The 22,121-nt window shown below is 40.6% G+C and overlaps 1 protein-coding gene across 7 annotated transcripts in view; it reads right to left on the reverse strand.

Moving 5' to 3' along the window:
- The window catches only part of CTNND2 (catenin delta 2), a 692,458-nt gene that overhangs the window by 88,433 nt on the left and 581,904 nt on the right, over nt 1–22,121 (reverse strand). For all 7 annotated transcript variants that reach the window (XM_075744821.1, XM_075744820.1, XM_075744818.1 and 4 more), the window contains 2 exons: nt 15,017–15,134; nt 8,188–8,373 (listed from right to left, as the gene is read on the reverse strand). In XM_075744821.1, the coding sequence (XP_075600936.1) occupies nt 8,188–8,373; nt 15,017–15,134 (304 nt within the window). The remainder of the gene's footprint in view (nt 1–8,187; nt 8,374–15,016; nt 15,135–22,121) is intronic.

The raw sequence follows: 22,121 nt of genomic DNA on the forward strand, positions 1-22,121 counted from the left end.
CATTTCCCTGTCCTTCTTGCTACTCACTTCTAGCACATGATTGGATTAACTTATCACCAACTGTGGGGGAAGACATTTTTCTCAAGACACTGTGAGGCCTCATGGTCCCTGTAAGGGTGATGGAAGTCTTTGGTACCGCACCTGCGTGCGCAGTGAAGGTGCAGTAAATCCAGTGACATTGGATAACGTTCTGCACTATTCTTCAGACGTGGTGTGTGTGCCCAGAGCACCTCAGCGGCACGCTAGGGAGGGCGTCACTGCCAACCATGCATGACATACATGCTGTGCCTGTGGTAGCCTCTTCAAGGTTGTGTGATAAAGGGTGATAGAAAAGATGCTCCTGTAGCTGCTTTCTGGGAGGTAGAGGGCACGAGCAACCATGACCGGTCATGCACTCCCTGTCTCCACGTTTCAGCTCCTCTCTGCTCCTGCATGCGTGATCTCAGCTAACACTTCATTGAAGGGCTTAATGGCTTCTGGCATCTTCCGTGTAGCTGAGACCAGTGCCTGCAGCTGTACAGCCCAACTGTTGCAGGGCATGCAGGACTGACGCAGGTCAGAAAAGAAGCTACTGCAAAGGAGAATTTCCTGATCTTCACCCCATTTGGTATTTCACAAATATAAACATCAATTAGCTGAGTGAAAAAAAAAAAATTCCTCAAAATGATATTACAGTCCATTTTCTCAAATGTTGGCTAAGGCATGGCAGAAGTTGCTTTGTAGTTCACATTGCTCAGTATTAATGAACTGAGGCAGCGTACTAAATGACTCTACCCCATGAATTACTGGAACAGTTACTGTATTGCTGCAGACCATCAGGAAAGATCAGTAAGGCCTATCTGACATAGGCTGTGGATGTAGTAGGAGCCTCTGAAAAAGTGGATGACCCTATCCAATTATTCTTCTTAGCTTATGCTAAGGAGGAAAAAAAAGTCATAAACAAATATTCCTTCCATGCTTCCCTCCTTCAGCTGAAATTAACCACATATATTGTGGTGGAAGCTGACAAACTGTTCGTTATGTGGGTGAGATACAAATCTATAATTTCCTGAAACCAGTGCAAAGAAAGGATGAAAGTCAAGAAGAATAAAAAGCCAAATATAAAGATCTTTAACACCAGATTTTTGAGAGTAAGAGTACTCTAATAAAGTTTCCGAAGTTTTCACATTACTAAGGAACTTTGAGAGGAGAAAAAGATCACTTGTCTAGATGCTCCCCCATGCCACACAACAGATCACCCATCACCTTTTTTCTCATTTTAATGAAAGCAAATCCATGTTTATAGCACAATTGTACTGAATACCAGAAAAGGCTTCAACTCAGAGCAGTGCATTATCTATATTTTGGTTTTTGCACTAACAGCCTCTAGTTGGTAGGGTTTGTTATTAAGGAGTGTCACACGACAACAGGTTTTTTCCCTGTGATAACAAGTGTTTTATTTTCTTGTATTAAACATGGGTATTTTCATTTCCCCTAGCCTATGCAAATTACCACTGATAAAAAAAGAAAATCTAAGGAAAAAAAAAACCAAACACCTCAGCAATTACTAAAACGATCTTGATCAATTATTGGACTATCTCAAATGTCTAGGATTGCGCTGTACCTGTGTTCTTTGTATCAGCAGTAAAAAAAAATATATAAAAGAGGTAACAGTGCTCACCAAATGCATTTTTGACATTTCAAAGACTTTTAAACAGCTCCCCCTCTCCCCCACCCCCGGAGGACAATGCTTTCTCATCCTGCATATCCAGTGCCCATGGAAATCTACGCCAGCTGTCCCTAGGCATGTCAATCCAACAATTTCTTATGGGAACCATTGTCCAAGAGATGCATTGACCAATGCTGTCAAGAGCAGAAATCTAAAGTAAACCAACAAAAATTCAACAAAATCACAGAGCTTGCTGTCAGGGGTGATGGGAATCCATGCAGCTATATAAAGGAGGCAGGAATGCCACTATTTAAATCAAGTCAAATTTCAGCTTAGACATCCAGGCCTGAAGAAGGGTGGTGAATATAAATAAAGGTGTCTACTTACACAGAGACTACAGGAGTAGGTTGGGAGAGGGAAATGCTGCTGTGGTCCAGAAACATGTGCTGCCAAAAAAACTGGGAAATTTTTGGATAAAGTTTATTGGATAAATAATGGTAACCTCCCCAATTTGATGCAACAATGTTTACAATTTTGGGAAAGGTGTTTGGAACACTTTCAAAACATTCCAAAGTTTGGAATCTTTATTATTAATCTGAGATATGAATAAATCTAAATTATACTCCAGATTCTATATTACATTCTTAAAATAACTGTCAATGCCTCCATGCAACTTTTTTATATTATTATGCTTAGCTAAGAAAAATAATTTCATTTGATTTGTCCATTTTGTCTTTGCTTAAAACCCGACCCCTTCCAAATAAAACAGGATGGAGTTCAATCCAGGGACAGCAATCCTTGGCATCTCACCACATCTCCTCCTCACCCCTCGCTCCTCCATAGGAAGCTGAAGCTAATGGGTTTTGCACAATATTCCACAAATTGACAAATACAAATTTCTTTTAATAACCCTGTAGTCTTGACTTTGAAAACAACTTGGTCATATATGATACTGACTGATTCCCAGGGTATATGAGATGTTTCTGTGTAGGCAAGTAAGAATTTAGAAATGGTTGCTAAGAAGCTCTGTAAGGAGCTGCTCAATAGTTGATTTCTTGCTAAACAACATTTGGCATAATCATCTTCTACAAGATAACGAAGCAACAAGTGGAAATAATATCCTCCCTGAACAGAACATACTGGCAACAAAGTCTTACATCCCTAATCTCAGTTTAGATTATTAGCTAAAACCAGGAGCCACCACCATTTCTCTGTTTCTGTGCTTATTAATTTGGTACAGCTTGGTAGAGTACTGAAATATACTTGGTAAAATAGTGGTCTCGCCACATGAAAAGGCATATCTGACAGCTTTATTTTTTATTCTTTTTGAAATATTATTGCCTTAAACCTGCTATTTCACCTGGATAGAAGAATTTACAGCCCATTTAGCTAGCATGCTAAAGAGCTGTACCAGTCAATTCATAATGATGTATAACTTGAAATGTTGCTGTTATACCTTAAGGCTCCTGACAGAAGGTGAAAGAGAAGGTTAGACTCATTTCAAAAGTGCCACTTCCAATCAAAAATCAGATGTTGGGCTAGATTCTGGGCTGACAAGAGTGATCACAGATGGGGAACTCGAGAGGAGCATGAAGCCAAGCAGTCAGCCTGTTTCTTCTTCGTGAAGAAAGGGAAAGAAATTAAGTAGTTCCACATGTGTATATAATGGGCTGCATAACAAGAAATAAAATAAGGATTGATGACAAATCCTTGATTTTTTTACTGCAATTGGGCCATACAAGTTATTTCCCCTATCTGCTTTTTGACCTAGTCCTTGTTTCTCGTAGAGCTCAAAGAATAAACCAGCTGGCAGCAGTGAGAATACCAACAGAAGTGACAAAATTTTCCAAAGTAGAAAAACTTATTTCCATCTGAAAAGTGACACAATGCAAGGCAGAGAGGTCAATGCCTATGATGTCCTAGTCAGAGATGAAGGCCTCTACAGCTGGGGAGCTTTATGTGGTGAGGGCTCAGTAACAGCTGATCACAGGTAAGCAGCAGAGAGAATATAACAAACAGCAGTGATGGAATTACAGTCCTTGGGATCGGAGACAGAAATGAAGACTGGTGCATCTCACTTATCTTTCCTGAAGCCTATACAGGAGTTTTGCTTTCTGATTTTCTGTACATAATACCAATGCTATATTTGGCTTTTGTTGCAAATCTTTAGAAGGTTTTGGTTTCTTTTGGCATTAAACTTGTGTGACAAAGCACACACCTCAGGTACCCGTCTGAGCCCTGTTACAGAGTGAAAGAGAGGAAGGACTGTGGGCTCGTTTAACAAAACCCACCTTTATTCTGAAATGAAGAGAACACTTGTTACCTGTGATCCTAAGGGAACTCCTTAAGTAAAGTCATTTGAAAGGTGACACTAGACTTAACTATGAACTGAACAAAGAAACATCTCTTACTTGATTTCAAGATGTAGGAAAGTCGCCGTTGGTATTTACGACTGATGTCATTAATGAAAAACATATTCCAATTTCTTCTTGAAAAGTCTTTCAAAGAAAAGCACATTTGCTATTACCACTCAGCTCTGTTCTTCTCAAGAAACTTACCAACTGAACTATAACCTAGAAAAATAGTGATAATTGTTTCTTAAATCATAAAAAGTTAACTTCTATTTTCTTTACATACAATACCAATGAGAAAGTGACTTTAATGTTACAGAAGGTTTCTCCTGTTTTATGATTTAAGAAACAAACTCCCTACCTGTGTATGGGATTTTTTTTTTAAACTATAGAAAACTGCGACTTCATCCCCATCCACTATCTGAAATGATACATCTGTTATTATTGCCCAATTACAGTAGTTTTGCTACTAGTAGTTTTTAAATAAGTTGAATACTTTTATTTAAAAATTAAAGAAAGACCACCGCATAAATGCCCATATCAGTCACCTCAGGAGGAGTTCAAGAAAATACACACCTGAGAAACTAAGTGAAGGACTGAAAAAGTATACTGTAAAAGGAAAATCTGAAAATTATATTCACTAAAATCTGAACATTTTTTTTCTCCATGCTGTTTTGTAAACCTTATCTTCTGAGGAAGACTGAAACAGTCAATTTTATTATACAAGAACCCCATGGCACTGCCAAAACAGAATGATACCTATACCCTCAACACATTTTCTGGGGACATAAAACGTAGCAGGCTGCAGAACCGGAAACTACTCCCTTGTACCAAGGTGTCACAACTCTTAGAGATGTGACAGACAGGCAAAATGAACAAGTATTAAAGGAATCACACTGGTAAATGACTGGAGTTTTAATACTAGGTTGAACTCTACTTTCTGTATCTGTAAGTGACAATAATAAGGAGCCTAAAGAAAGGTGTGGGGGGTTTTTTTTATATATTTGTGAAGAACTTTTCTGATAGGTAACTAGGTTTGTATTTTCTAGCATGAACAATGGATCAAAAATAGCCTGAAGTTCAATGTTGTGTCTTCATGGGGCACCTGGGTAACTGACTACTTTTATATCTTTTTTATCTTCCGTTTGTTTGAGGTTTCCTTCCACAGGTTCCAAATCCATGATGGTGTGCTATGCTTAAGTATTTCAGGTGTTTTAAATCATTGCATCCTATGCAGATTCCATAGGTATGCCTTGGTTTATTTACGTGTAAAACACTGTCCATCATGAGTGTGATCTTCAGAACTATAAGATATTTCAGAGGATAAATGCTTCCCTGCTGAGGCACTTAAAGGAATGAGCACTCTGAAAATAGCATCTTGAGGAGAGCATGAGATCTGTTCCTACAAGTAGTAGGTAACAGCTTAAGCACTGCAATTGAAAAGGGATTATGAAAGGCATTACTTGGAAAAATGTTAAAAGTCTTGGAGAAAAGCGATGAGATTACCATAAAAGAATATGTACACGTGCAATACACAGGGCAGCAGTCAGCACATAGGGAGACAACGTATAGTGGAAAGGACATGTGAAAACATCGTCCTACAAGTTGTAGGAAATGTTGATGAGCTTAGTTTAGATGGGGTGAATTCTGACTAACCTGAGAAACACAAGATGATCCTATTGTTAAAGACTCTTGCCTGGAAAAAAAGAGCCCCAACAAAACACCCAAGAATACTGACTTTTCTTGATACACAGAGAAATGGTAAATAGAGTATTGACTGTGACACAGTCCAGAAAAAGAACGTGAACTGGGTTTCCAGTTAGTCCTACTTTTTAGTAGTAAGGAACATACTGGGGTCCTGAAAAACCACAAAACAATGACAGAATCAAAGCAGCAGAATGAATGTGGGTGGGGTTTTTTTGGTTGTTTGTTTTTTTTTTTTTTTACATAATTGGACTGGGTGGTTTCCAGAAAGAAAGCAAACTGAATATAGTTGTATGCTCATTTTTGCAAAATAATTGGACAAAAAAATTAACGTTACCCTTACCCCAGTTTGAGTTGGGGGTCAAGCTCCGTGCTATTAATACAAAGGCACAGTTACAGAAAAACATTCTTCTGTTTTTCTTTTCCATTTAGGACAGTAACTTGGGAGAGCTGTTTCTGGCATGGTGATCTTACTGATAGGTTTCAGTTTCAGTAGCATTCTAGTTAACTTGACATCGTATCTTAAAGTGTTGAGTACAGTCAACAACAGTCAAGGATCACGGAGTGAGAATAATGCCCTCTGTAGAAGGCTCACAAGGCTGCCTTAAACTCCTGAACTGAACAATAGCCACAGGTGAGAACTGGTATATGGCAAGATGGGGTAGGCTATCCAGATTTAAAGGAACTAAGATGAAAGAGAAAAATAATTAGAAAAATATTTCTAATGTTTGTAAGGCAAAGTGGCTCTGTGTACCACAAAATTAGTTCTGGAAAGAGTAAATTTATTTCCTTGCCGCAGAAAAGCCTAGTAAACATAAACCTGAAAATATGCACGTAATTTCACTTTTCTTTGGATTTTAAAAATTATATTAAACCCTTCCATTAGGCAAACACAAGGAGATCTGAAGAGACCTTTACCATGCTGATAATGAACATTCATAGAAACAGACAAAAGGTATGTAAGAGCAGGCAGAAGCATGTATATTGTAAAGGAAATCAGTCAAAAGAGATTAGTTCTTTGGCCTGGAGGAGGAGAAAGAACAGGGAAGCTTTAAAGTACAGAGAAGCCTGACAGCAACAACGAAACAGTCAGTGGTACAGAGTTAAAAATATGAACCCAAGATCCAGAAATCACAGAAGGAATATAAAGAGTTGAAAAAGACTTTATATAATTTGTGTATGAGCGCACTCGCGTGTGTGTTGGTAAACAGAGCATCAAATGAGTAAGGTGAGTTGCAGTATGACCCACTCATACCCGGACATGCTATTTTTGTTCCTGCACTTTGAATAACTGCTAGCATAGCGTGTGGGAACTGTTAATTCAGGAACAGGGATGATGATTGCTTTATGGGGTAATATTAGCTTGCTTTGGCACTTTTTATCTCACTGTGGCCTCATACAGGAATCTCAACAAAAGGCCATAATAAATTCAAGTTATCTGATGAGTGCAGTGTTTAACTAGAAGAGTAGGCGAAATTAAAGTATTACTAGTAATGAGCACTGCATTTTTCAGTACCTGAATCTTAGCTTCTTAATGTTCCTATAACTTTTCCACATTAACAAAATTTGCCTTTAGGAACTCAGGAATATTTTCAATACTGGTTTACATCATTTATTCAAATACCCTGTGTGTCTAATCACTTACTCAAATTAGTATTTTCTTTGAGCAATCTGAAATAGAAATAAAAGGCAATGGAAAAGACTAAGTCTTGGAAGAGATGAAGAACTACCTGCTGCCAGCACAGGTCATTTGAAAAATTTCATAAACCAGTAGCCATACTCATGTGTACTGATACAACAATATCTTTCTCTCTAATATCACTGTCAGCATTCCCCAAATTTTAAGTTGTTAACGGCAAAGCAAGGAGATAAATACACTTTGAAAGTCAACCCACCTAAAATAAAATCCTGCAGCACCTCAAATAACTTGAGGAAACTATCAAAACTGTACTTCTCAATCTTTGCTTGGTAATGACACTAAATATACCAAAATACGCATGCTTTTTTAGCATTCACTCATATTGCTTGATTCAGTCCTGTACAGTTTTCTCTCAACGTGTAGAGGCAAAGTACAAGACTAACTTCGAAGTAAATAACTATACAAATGTAAGCCTGATGCTTGCTTGCATCAAGGCCTCTCTACACACATGTGTGGTTATGTGGAAGTACAGTATAAAGTATATGCTGATTACATCTGAATGTTAAGACTTTTCATAATAAATGGCTTCCTTTAAAAGACTCAACAGTTTACAGTATTTATGGCATTCATGACTACAGTTTCCAGGTGCTACCACGTCATGTGCAACTTTCTCAAGCAAACATATTTCATTAATCCAGAGCCGTAAGCTCTCAACTAATCAAAGGCAATGGTTTTGTATATTATGAATCATGCACTTTATATCTAATGCAGTGCATTAATTATTGATATTTTAAATGATGGGCAATTCAACTACTTGCAACACAGCTGCAAGTAACTTTCATTACCTGATCTTGTGATTTCTTTTTCTTCTTCTTCTTCCCCCAGCACCCTGAACTCTCTGTGTCTTTTCCATTGGCATCACCACAGAGTAATCCATCAAGTTCATCTGTTCCCATCTGCTGTCCCTGAGATGTTTCTGCAGCTAGCCTGTATGAGAGGTTCCTCAAAATGCACACACAGTTTTCAACGGTCTGAAGAGTGTGACAAAAAGAAATAAAATACAGAAAACAAAACCACAAAAAAGTTAAAATCGTCCCTTGCTCACTCTGCATACAAAGCAGAAGACATATCATCGATCTTTGCATGTACATTTTCCTAGCACAATTCTTACCTGCTAATTTCTGAGTGTTCCCCAGGTAGCCATAGCTTAAGAGATTTAGAAATTTTTATAGGAAGAAATCAGTAGCCTGGACAATATTTTTTTGTGAGTTTTTCTATTTTCATTCTGAATTTCACACTGGAGCCTCATGTGAAACAGAAGCTGAGGTAAAAAGTGATCAAGGGAACCTGAACACACACAGAATGTCAGCAATCTCCCACCTCAGTGCATAGAAAATGCTATGAATAGAAAATGGCAATAGGTTGTGGGTTTGGGTTTTTTTGGTTTGTTTTTTTAAAAAAAACAAACCAGAAATAGCCTTTTTCTGGCATCAATTCCATGTAAATTACCAGAAAAATGGGATCCAAGTTCCATTTCACAAGTACTTGTAGCATGAACAGATGATGTTTCTCGAGTTCCAGAAGTAAGACTAGAAATTGAGTCTCGCTGCTTTTACTGCTTCTAGCCAGGCTGCAGATACCTTGTGGGCAGCCTTTCCCTTTCATCCACTTGTCCCCCTAATAGGTTGTGCCTTCTGTAGAAGATGCTGGCAGGAACCCAGAAATGGAGTGAGACCCAGTGGATGAAAAATTCACTGACAATTCAACATAGTTTCTGCAAGCCTAAAAGAAGTTCAGTTTAGACTTGCTTGAAGACTACTCATGTAGTTGGTTCAGTCTGGTTTGACTATCCCTAACAAGAAGGATATGAGCTTAATTTTCTGGAGGCAGGGAAAGCATGGTTAAAAAAAAGCCAGTCTGTGTCTATCTATATTTATTTCAACTGTTCCTAGTGCTCCATGGAGATAAAAAGTGATAGTCACTACATCCCAGCTCTGTTGCTCCATTAACCCAGAACAGAATGACTGTGAGGCTTTCGGCTCTGTCTTACTCTGCTTTATTCATCAGTGAGGCAAACAGACAAGAACTCATTTACTTTCATATACTGTATGAGCTTATGCCGGGTAAGAATTTGGCACACGGTTTTTGCTATGACATTAAGTTCCAGAGATGATATTGAACTCAGACTCATCTAGACAGGATTATTTGTGTATTTTTCAACATCGATGACATTTCACATTACACTTGTGCTAATTTGAAATCTCCAGTCAAATTCATAAACGCATGTAGAGCTATATATGTGCGTGTAGAAAGTGCCCTCAGTACACCTTTCATACCCGAAATCTTTGCAGACTTCATAGTGACTATGAATTTTTTTGAAAAGTCTGCTGCCTTTTTTACTTTCCTTTAAGATTTCCATATGTGAATTTTGTTCACTCTTGCTAATATTTACTTCTAGACAGCCACAGTGTGCTGAAATTTTGCATTTCTTGATTAGGGTTCTAAATTTTAATTCTTCTTTTTAGAAACAATAGTTTTTGCATCTAAAATTCTCATTACATCAGAACCAAATAAGCTGAGTCCACCACAAGGATGTTACCTCAAACTAAAAACTGATAAGCAGACTTCCAAGGCTCAAATGCAACTTGCACCTTCACTAACGTGAACTGCTACAAGCCAAGAAAGCTGCGTCTAGTCATGCAGTTGGACAGACTTCACTCTTTCTTGACTTGTAGCTTTGAACTTTCAAGGGTCCTTGTATTCCTCATTCCTACAGACATTTTTCATTTTCATCATATGGGGACTAAGTATGTGTTCAGTAGTCTATCTGCTTTAATGGATCAAATTAAAATTATGAACAGTAACTTTGTCAGGTAACCATGTCCAAGTCACTCATTTTTAACACTTTCACTTGAATTAGCATAGTTTTTTCTTATTAAACATTTATAAGAAACACTGCTGCTAAGATGCTTGTAATGCTGCCAAGATTTATGGGCTCTTAACTTCACGAACATGAGGAATGACTTTAACAACAACTCCACATGTGCTTGCAAACCCCCCATCCTCTTTCAGACCCTGCAAGAGCAGGGACCTGTTTTTCAGTATTTCAGTTTTTAGTCACTAACACTGTTACAAAATCACTTAATAGGGCAACAGCCATGGCATTTGGAAAAAACCCAAACAAAACAACAAAACCCATTTTTTGTTATGAGCACCATTTTTGAAACTAGATTAAAAAGTGATTTAGAACCACTGATTTAAATGTTTAATTAAAATTAAATTCTACTTTGGGATAAAGATGTAAGGTAAGAGGCTACACTATACTGTTTTGTATTTAGCTGCACAACTGCTTTATGTCATACAGTTAAGGAGCTGTTAGACAAGAGGTTAAAACTACTAAGGCAGGGAGAATAACTTTCCCCTCATGTTCTCATTTTTTCTTCCATACTTAGCCTGCAGTTTTTACCAGTCATAACAGCTACAAATGAGAGTTTAACGAGGAGTCTATATGAATGATAAAGGCAAAACAGGGAGCTTACTGCACTTCTTATTTAGCCATTTTAACAGTAAAATAATCTTGAAATCAGTCGGGTCACCTATAAAGAAGCTGCTGAAAAAGCAGCTGAGCTGTAAGAAGGGTCATAAACTGACTGACTTACTTCCTCCTTCTCCCACTCTGTTCCAGTGAAGCCCCTCTAACTTCTCCTTCCGAAGCTAATGAAGCTAAAACTGGCCCCACGTTTGGGGACTGCTTGGCAGGAGGTGACAGGGAGGGGTGGGAGGCAGCTGGCTGCAGTTGCCACTGAATTTGCTCTGAATCCTGCTGCAAGTGTGGTGCCTACCTTGTGGCTGGGCTGCATTGGTCCTCTGTCATCTGCTAAACTGCTGCAAAGGGAAAACTGGTCAGAGACTAATGGGTGGTGGTTTTTTTGGGGGTGGTTTTTGTTCTTAAAACACAGAACCACACTGCTATCCCAACACCACATGCTACAAGCCCCTCATCATTCCTTTTTGCTTCCCCTGAAGGCATGGGCAAATTTCACCTATCTGGTTCAAGCTAACAACCAGGAAGTTCTGAAGGTTATCCCTCTCCAACCTATAAACCCACAGACATTCATGGAAAACTATCTGTAAAAGATCATTCAAAAGCACAAACACAGTGGGCTTTAAAACTTTGTTGTGTAAAAGGCTGCTGCTCTCCTGCAATTGGATGGAAGGGTACAGGCTCTCCAGGAAGGACAGGCAGGGCAGACGAGGAGGGGGCATCACCCTCTATGTCAATGACCAGCTGGAGTGCATGGAGCTCCACCTGGGGATGGATGAGGAGCCGACTGAGAGCCTATGGGTCAGGATTAAAGGGAGGGCAGGGACAGGGGACATCACAGTGGGGGTCTGCTACAGGCCACCTGACCAGGGGGACTGAGCAGATGAAGCCTTCTATAGGCAGATAGGAGCAGCCTCATGCTCACAAGCCCTGGTCCTTATGGGAGACTTCAACCACCCTGATATCTGCTGGAGGGACAATGCAGCTGAGCACAAGCAATCCAGGAAGTTCCTGGAATGTGTTGATGACAACTTTCTCCTCCAAGTGACAGAGGAGCCCATGAGGAGAGGTGCCATGCTGGACCTTATTCTTACCAATAAAGAGGGCCTGGTAGGGGATGTCAAGCTCAAGGGCAGCCTCGGCTGCAGTGACCACAAAATGGTGGAATTCAGGATCCTCAGGGCAGCGAGGAGGGTGCACAGCAAGCTCAATACCCTGGACTTCAGGAGAGCAGACTTTGGCCTCTTCAGGGATCTGCTTGGTAGAATACCATGGGACAAAGCCCTGGAAGGAAGAGGGGCCCAAGACAGCTGGCTAATATTCAAGGGTCACCTCCTCCAAGCGCAGGAGAGATGTATCCCAACAAAGAGCAAGTCAAGCAAAAACACCAAGAGGCCCCCGTGGATGAACAAGGAACTCCTGGGCAAAGTCAAACAAAAAAAGGAAGCCTACAGAGGGTGGAAGCAAGGGCAGGTAGCCCGGGAAGAATACAGAGAAACTGTCCGAGCAGCCAGGGAGCAGGTTAGGAAAGCCAAAGCCCTGACAGAGATTAGTCTGGCCAGGGATGTCAAGGACAAGAAGAAAAGCTTCTATAGGTATGTTAGTGATAAAAGGAGGACAAGGGAAAATGTGGGTCCCCTCCGGAATGAAACAGGTGACCTGATTACCCAGGATATGGAGAAGGCTGAGGTACTCAATGACTTCTTTGCCTCAGTCTTCACTGGCAAATGCTTGAGCCACACTGCCCAGGTCACAGAAGGCAGGGACTGGGAGAATGCAGAACCGCCCACTGTAGGAGAAGATCAGGTTCGAGAATATCTAAGGAATCTAAAGGTGCACAAGTCCATGGGACCTGATGAGATGCATCCGAGGGTCTTGAGGGAACTGGTGGATGAAGCAGCCAGGCCATTCTCCATCATATTTGAGAAGTCCTGGCAGTCTGGCAAAGTTCCTGCTGACTGGAAGAGGGGGAACATAACCCTCATTTTTAAGAAGGGAAAAAAGGAAGACCCAGGGAACTACAGGCCGGTCAGTCTCACCTCCATGCCTGGCAAGATTATGGAGCAGACCCACCTGGAGACTCTGCTCAGGCACATGGAAAACAAGGAGGTGACAGCCAACACGGCTTCACTAAGGGCAAATCGTGCCTGACAAACTTGGTGGCCTTCTATGATGGGGTTACAGCGTCCGTGGATAAGGGAAGGGCAGCTGATGCCATCTACCTGGACTTGTGCAAGGCATTTGACACTGTCCCGCATGACATCCTTGTCTCTAAACTGGAGAGACATGGGTTTGACGGATGGACCACTCAGTGGATAAGGAATTGGCTGGATGGTTGCACGCAAAGAGTTGTGGTCAACGGCTCAATGTCCAAGTGGAGAACAGTGATGAGTGGTGTTCCTCAGGGGTCGGTACTGGGACCAGCACTGTTCAACATCTTTGTCGGCGACATGGACAGTGGCATCGAGTGCACCCTCAGCAAGTTTGCCGACGACACCAAGCTGTGTGGTGTGGTTGACACGCTGGAGGGAAGGGATGCCATCCAGAGGGACCTTGACAGGCTGGAGAGGTGGGCCACTGCAAACCACATGAAGTTCAACAAGGCCAAGTGCAAGGTCCTGCACGTGGGTCAGCGCAATCCCAAGCACAACTATAGGCTGGGTGAGGAATGGATTGAAAGCAGCCCCGAGGAGAAGGACTTGGGGGTATCGATTGATGAGAAGCTCAACATGAGCTGGCAGTGTGCGCTTGCAGCCCAGAAAGCCAACCGTGTCCTGGGCTGCATCAAAAGAGGTGTGACCAGCAGGTCGAGGGAGGTGATCCTGCCCCTCTACTCCGCTCTTGTGAGACCCCACCTGGAGTACTGCGTCCAGCTCTGGGGGCCCCAGCACAGGAGAGACATGGAGCTGTTGGAGTGAGTCCAGAGGAGGGCCACGAAGGTGATCAGAGGGCTGCAGCACCTCTCCTGTGAAGACAGGCTGAGAGAGTTGGGGTTGTTCAGCCTGGAGAAGAGAAGGCTCCGGGGAGACCTTATTGCAGCCTTCCAGTACCTGAAGGGGCCTACAGGAAAGCTGGAGAGGGGCTGTTTATCAGGGAGTGTAGTGACAGGACAAGGGGTAATGGGTTTAAGCTGAAGACCGGTTGATTTAGATTAGATGTGAGAAAGTAATTCTTTACTGTGAGGGTGGTGAGGCACTGGAACAGGTTGCCCAGAGAGGTTGTGGAGGCCCAATCCCTGGAAGTGTTTACGACCAGGTTGGATGGGGCTTTGGGCAATGTGGTCTAGTGGAGGGTGTCCCCGCCTGCAGCATGGGGGTTGGAACTAGATGATCTTCAAGGTCTCTTCCAACCCAAACCATTCTATGATTTATCAGGGGTTTGCAAATGGACCAAGGTTGCCCTAGAGCAGCAACTGTAATTAATTCAGCACCATATACTGAAAGCAAAAGATATTCAAAACTAGCCTTTTTCTTATTCTGTGGAATACTTCAATGCATTACACATCTTCAATTTGTAAATGCTTGAAATCTTTTTAATGAGGCAGTGCCTTTTACCTTTGGAGAAGCATTTTCATATCCTAGTACTTTCAGTGAAGTAAAGATGACATAAAAATGTGTCTTAAAACAGTTGTTACTGAAAGCATTCATTGATCCTCTTCAAAGAGGAAATAATGTTGGTAGTACTGCAAAACTGCCTATTAATTGCCCATTGTTTTTGTTCGTTCCTTTGTTTGCCTTGTAAGCCTACCTCACTGTTATTAGCTCTGTCTCATACTGGTACTGAAAATCAATTTTAAGGTAAACCTGGCCAAGTAATGTAAGGAAGTTTACATGAAATATGACATATTTGCTTTTCTTAAACCAGTATCATATTTTCTCCCTTGATAATTCAAGTGAGAGGATGGCATGTTTACCTGTGCACACTACACAGGTAGACACAAATCCAACACTTAGCACACAAAAATACACAATTCGACACAAGAGAAAGGAAAAGATGAGCTAAATTATGCTTTGTTAAGATATCCTTCGCAATGCATTTTAAAAAACCCAACCAAACAACTGTCACTTTACAGTCCTGATGCACCCCAAATACCTGGATTTCTTGCTCCTGAAAAGACAAAGATAACAAACCTTACTATCAATTTCACTGCTCCCCAGAGCAGACTGGATCACGTACAGCAATGCATCCGTCAGGCCATCACATTCCCTCATTCTTCTGCGGGCCTCCTCTCCAGCAGAGCTGACATTCCTGCAAGGCAACAGCAAGGGTCACCACCTCCCCTCCTGAAACCTCCTCACAATTAACACACAGATAAAACGGTGGGTTTTGGTTTTGTTTTTTCCCTCCTTTCATCAGTTCAGAGCTGTGAATAATGAAGACAGCTGCAAATGAGCTCAGGAAATGTAACGCAGAGGGGAACAAATGGAAGTCATCAGGGCCTCCACAGGAAGGGGCTGAGAGGCCAAGCAGCATACACCCGCCTGAGCTGGGAGACTCATGGACTACTAAAATTTGGAGAAGGGCTGATCACTCTTCTTCCCACCCCCCCTTTTTTTTTTTTAAAAAGTAGGTTTTATATTTCTGAGAAAGTGTTTTTAAATGTGCACGGGTACACGTAAATTAGGCTTTGCAAAGTCTAGAGGTTTTGCCAAAGAAGTCTCCTAGGATTTGAAGAGCCCAGTAGTTAGGGCTCTTAACCTGAGAGAAAAATATTATCAAAGCATAACATAAAACACCTGGTATTGCTTGCTTCTTATTTCACATGAGTGTTTCCTTTTCTCTCTCATTTTGAGAGAAAATTAATGCCTCAATCTTCTCTTTACGTAGTTACTTAGAAGTTGTTTTACATTGCAAAATTTAAAACCTCTGCTTATTATAATAATTGTGTTCCTCAAACAGGGCCAGAAGGCCTTCTGAACACATTTATAAAAACACAATTAAAGCAAAATTTACTAGAAAACATTATTTGTCATAAAGTTCAAAATACTGATATATAAAGAAACAAATATGTATGAATGACCATATATAAATAGAATCTACACTTGTTAGCATCAAGACTCCCCAAGAAAAAATTACATTCAAATTTGCACGGCAGCTTTTAATTTGGAAACTCCAATCTCAGGAATGGAGTAAAACTTTTCACATAGTCTCCTTTGGTAGGGGAAGACAACCCTCTGTGGAGGTAGCTTCTCTGTAGCTCCTCTCTCCCCACTCCTAAAGTTTATACAAAAGAAGAACAGAAAAGAGCACACTACGTACTTCGTGCCAATGTATGGAAACAGAAGAAAAGCCATTGGCATTTTCTTCCTCTTATGCCTTTCAATTGCCTTTGCATTAAAGATGGAAAAAGGACAAGAATCCTGGGAGGGGGGAATGAATTCTAGATGGAGAAAGGTGAGAGGACTTAAGGATAGGTTTCCTTTCAATTCTTTCTTTGCTCTACCCACTTCATCCTGTTCTGCCTATCATATAAAAAAAAAAAAAAAAAAAAAAAGCATTTCCGTTCCCCCAAAGCACCAGAGTTTTCCTAATCAAATAATCTTATAACAGGACAATCCCCCAGCCCTTCCCAAGCAAGTTCCTAATTGATTCTGCTCCCTAAACACACATGATTTTCCATCTATACTTGCATCCCCACACAGTCCTAATTAGTTTTACTCACCCACACGTAAGCTGCCCCAATTAATTCAGTACTGTTCTCTTCACCTCTGCAGACAGACCAACAAAAAATATACAGCCAAGAGCACTAGAATGAATTCCTTTATCTCCCTAGCACACAAATTCACGCTGTCCATTCTCCTTGAGACTCCCCAGTTCACCCCACATTACACATCAGAAGCGTGCCCTTCATAATGGCTTGCAAGTTTTGTGTTGTCTTGTTCTTCTTCTGGTCCATGAACTGCACACCTCTTCCTCTCCCTCTCTGCTGCTATAAGCAGCAGATGAGGGGTTTTCTTCCTGTTCATGGGGAGACACTCTTCTGTCATCCAGAGCATCAGGTCTGGAGAGCATCACCTGGAAAAAGTCTTCCATTGGCATGCGTGCTCTCTCCCTCCCCCAAAGAGGGCCTGTGCCCTATATTTGCAGGGCTGGGGGCTCTGCCTAAAGTGTATTTTGAGTAGACTGTCCCCTTATTAAAGGCAACAGCTCCATCTGAACTTCCTGAAAGGCAGCACATGTGGGAAAACCAGAATCATGGATCCAAAAAGTGCATTGAGGGGTGGGCAGTGAGGAAAAGGGGGATTAGAGGACTTCTTTTATCTGAAATGCTACTCTCCCACCCTTCAGTAACTGCACAAATTACAACAGGAGGATGCTGAGGAAGTGTTCTCAGCACACCACCTTTCCTTGCACCACTATAAAAAAAAAAGCTGAAATATTACTGAATCATTTTAAACAGAACTAGATCTAACAGTCTGTACTAACATCATGTGTCCAGGCTCCTTCATTTTGTGCAGTTACATACACCGAATGCAAACTTTTAAAATATACAGACTCAGACATCAGTAGAAATGGAGAGATACATTCTCGCTGATCTTTTCATTGAGGTGATTTCTCCTTCTCTCTAGCATGGCCAAATGCATGTCACCTTGACTCTCCAGAGCCTGCAGAGACTGGCAGCCTCTCAGCTCCTCTCCAAGTTCACCAGAAACTCCTCCTCACCAAGACAGCAATGCAGACAATCTTATAGTCCCTGAGCTGCGAGCTGTCTGCCTCTTTCATTTCTAGCCAAACAAAGAATATGAGGCCTTTATACAAAGTAATACAGACACTCTAGGGGCACATCTTGCACAGACAATGCATTTCTCTGCCCCGTGTGCAGGAGCTGTCGAGTTCAGTTCTTCTGTTCCCCATTATGCTCCAGTTACTTCTGTAATCAAGAGGTGGATACACCCAATTCCCGTGACTGCTTTTCCTTTTCTTTTAAAAGTTTCTGTCTAGTTTCTGCACTGACTCATAGCTACTACAGTCCTCTCCAGATTTGGCATTATTTTCTTACATGAGAAATAGCTTAAAAAACCAAGACAAATCCAAACCTTGCATCAACATTTTGGCAGAAATCATAATTTGATTATTTAAAAAGAAATATATCCTATTATCTAACTATTCCCATTTCACCTCTGTTGAAGGAATCATTATTAACTGAGATCTTTCACAGAAGGTCTCTAATATCACCACGTTCAGGCTATGTAGTTCTGTGAAAGAGAGCAAGTTCCAGATTACTTGAGCTGTCAAAGAAAACACACTGCCATCTTAATTTTCTTATTTCTCACTGTTAACTCAAACACACTGTAGCTGTCAGTGTGACAGGGAGTAAGACATGATTTGCCATTTGTGAATTTACAGGTCACTGTGCAAACCTTAAACTGGAGCATTATTAATATCTACTGTTGGTAAAATGTCCGAAATAAGTAAGCACATACTTCTCCTGTATCAGTCTCCAAGCAGGTGAAACCACGTTTTCTGGATTTTTAAAGAGACACGGAGATACAATGCACAGGTTTTCAGGAAAAAAATACTTTTCCATCATAAAGGCAGCCTAGAAAAACCTTGATTGCCTGGTAGATTTTGATTCTTTGTGGAAACTCTACTCACGGGTATATGTGAGGTGTAGGCTGACGTTTTGAATCTAACAGGACAAGGAGTCCTTTAGACCTCCATAAACCAGTAAAATTAATTTCAAATGGAATCTAGTCACACAGGAATACCAAGAATACAGAGTGCTGAAGAATAACTCTCAGTTTAGTCAGAAGGTCCCACTCAGACCTCCAAAAACCAGCTAACATAAACAGCTTCTTCTCAGGAGAGGAACACCAAGAACGGATAGTCAGAATAAGAGCTCAGACCCATGGCTCATCAAACCGCTGTTTTCTGAGCAAATGGCAGACCGATTTTGCTAATAATTTAGGAATGGAAAGAGGACTACAATAATCCAGCTTCAGTTTTATGGGAGGATGTGTCAGAGCTATTAATGTCATCACCTGATAACTAAAAGTAGGCATGATCCTCCAAACGTATAATCCAATGCTCTATGGATATGAAGGTTACGGTATAAAGGAATGCACTGTGCAACACATACCTGATCCCTGTCAACCCTGGTACTTACCTCAGTTATTCAATATAATTGGTGGGATTTGAGTTAGGGGAAGATGAGTGGTGCCGAGTAATTTCTTTCTCCTTTAGGGTCATTTTCCATACGCTCATACATGGAGGTTTTGACCAACGTCCTTATGACTCTAGGATAACTAAGTTCACCTGCCTTATCCAGGGGAGGGACATTGAATTCCATGGAAAGATCATCCAGAAAGCCAGTGTGCTGAGAGGCATGCCCTCTGGATATGGGAATATTTAGCAAGATGTCGACATTACTCCCCGTGGCAGTTCTACAAATCTCAAAGACAGAATTAAAGTATCTACAGAAGCAACCGCCCTCCTTGAGCACACTCAAGTCGCATCAAGTAGTATGACCTTTCCTGTACCAGCTGCAGGTCTGCAGATCTCACTGCAGTCATGTAGGATAATCATTGAGAACAAATAATCTGTATTTAGCAAAGATGAAATTGAGATGGGTCAATAAAAAGAGAAAGCATGCTTAATATCAAGTATATGTAACATTTTGCTACGGACTGATGTGATATAAGAAAGGACAGACACAGGAAGGACAATATCCTACATCAAGTGGAATGCAGAAGTTATCTTTGGTATGAAACTTCAAATGCGTCCAAAGTACACCTTTAGTCCAAAAAGTTTTGTGTAAGAGGGACTAATCATAACAGCCTCAATCTTTTTTGCCTTTCTACTTGTTATAATAACCACCAAAAAGAGATTTTTCACAGAAAGAGGGAAAAATTTATATAAACCCAATTCAAAAAACTCCGTTAATGTTGTAGGAACCATGTTTATGTTTACCTTGCAAGGGAAAAGCCCTCAGGAGAATACTGAATAACAGAGTTGCAACTGATGCACTACACACTCATCTTTAAAAGACATATATAAAAAAACAAATTAAAAATCCCCGATACTGGCTTCCTCTCCATGTGCTGTCTTAGATGCTGCCTATTTTTATTTCTGCCTGATTGGCTGAGTGTTCTCTTTCAGGGACACAGCCGTGCCTTGGTGGCAAGCTGGCATCCCCAGTCCCATCACAGGCTGCAGTGAATGGTGATGAGTCTCTGAGCTGTAGCAGATGATCACGTAAGAGCTATTACTTTTTCTGTGTACTTCCAGCTGTTTCTAGAAGCACTGAGGCTCTTTGCTGCAAGGGTCTAATACAGGAACAGTGACAGCAAAAAGAAGCAACCAGCACCATGCACGTATCCAGCAAGTGTGCTCACAGTCATCAGCAGTTCACTGACAACTATACAGTTTTAAGGGCTTTTTATAACGGAGTAGACCTTGAGTCACATGGGCTTATCTGTAAGTATTCAGTGCAGCCTTTGGACGTACATTAAACAGATTAGCTGTAGTAGTTATGGTTACTACTGTAAATTTTAGACAAATTCTAATTTTTTTATCATTCTTTGTACACTAAAACTTTTTTTTAGTCATCCTTTACTACTGCAAACTAAACTAGCTGATAAGAATAGCTATTTCTCAGACAACATACAAATTTAAACAAAGCAATGAGGCAAAAAATAAGAAAACACAAGATGGTTCATCTTCATTATTAAGAGTTTCTAAAGGTTAGGCTTTTAGTGACTACAAGATCAGCTTATTGTTTGAAAGTAATAATAAATTAAAGTATTTTTTTCAGTCACTGCCACAGATCCTCCTTGCAGTTTTGCCCAATTTGAATGACAGTTCAATGCAGTATTAGCAAGATTAGCAAAACTTCTTCTTGCTAAATGTTCTTAGCATCAGCGATAGCCTTCTTTATCTGTAAGTTGGTCTTCAGAGGAGTAATAATTAATCAATCCTTCATGTGGATTAAGAATAACACTGGTGTTGGGGCAAATTCTCTCATATTAATTGGAATAGCTCAACTGTAATTAAGGAAGCAAGACCATTTTATATCAACAAGGAATTTGGTCCCAGATCTTTATCTCTTAGGTATTCACTTCACTTTAAAAGCATACTTTACAATTAGACAAATATCTGACAGTCTAATGTGGACACAGTCTTGGTTATTAACCTTTCTATCCAATATTATGACAATGTGATTTAGCTTTGATCATTCAGCCATACCTTTAATTTTCAAAACATCAGAGCAATTAGTCTACCAAGTCAAGCACTCAACAGGCCAGCTTTTACTGCTGTGCTTCTGCATGTCCAATCCTTAGGCTCAATACATCTTTTTTTGATGACTGGTCTGTGGGATCCGTGAAACAATTCACTTCTAACATCATTTTTGGCTATTTTGATATGTTTTTAAGAGATATGTTGTGGAAACGAACATAACAATAAACATCTTAAAATAAACTGTCGCCCTCCAAAAAGCAACAAAATTTTATGGCATAAAGTATTTTTGGTAAGGGTTCATGGTATAATGAACCCTAGTCTCATCTGAAAGAAACAAAAAGTATTTCTAACTCCCACTCCCTCCCATTTTGCTATATGTTTACATTTGAAGTGCAACTTCTATTTACATACTGTGCACAGAAGTACATATAATGCATTCAGTAAATGTTTCATATTATGGTATAAAAAAATCCCATCTGCAGCAAATTTCTGATTTGGTATTTCATTTCTCTGACATGTAGTATCTGGCTCCATAAAAATCATTGCATTCATTAATGCTCAGCTGTTTATGCCTATATTGCTTTTAATGCACTACCCGCAGGAGGTGAAAGTCAGTTTGTCCAGTGTTCATTCCGTTTGCAAGAACTGAAATATTGTCCCCCTTACTGCCCTTGGGAAGAAGATGCTTGGGAACAGTTTAAAGATGTCAATGTGAAGACATTTTTCTCCATTTGGAATCATTACATTTCTATCTCAATTTCTTCCCAGAATTTAATCAGATGCTTTGAACACCAGTGGAGCTCTACTTCTGTTAAAAATGCACACAAGTGTGGTGTGGTGTGGTGTGGTGGCCCTGCCAGCAGCCAAGCACCACGTAGCTGCTCTCTCATGCCCAGGGAGTGCAGGAAATCTAGAGATGAGGAAAAACAGATTTCTGTTTTCAGTAGAGCCTTTCCTTTATCCTCCTTATCTGAGAGAGCACAATAAACTGGCCAATCCTAAGACTTTCGAATGGTTGCCTCTTCCACTGAAGAGCACAAGGTTGTATGAATTTAA

Source organism: Balearica regulorum, chromosome 2 (genome assembly GCF_011004875.1).
Source record: "Balearica regulorum gibbericeps isolate bBalReg1 chromosome 2, bBalReg1.pri, whole genome shotgun sequence".
Classification (NCBI taxonomy): Eukaryota; Metazoa; Chordata; class Aves; order Gruiformes; family Gruidae; genus Balearica; species Balearica regulorum.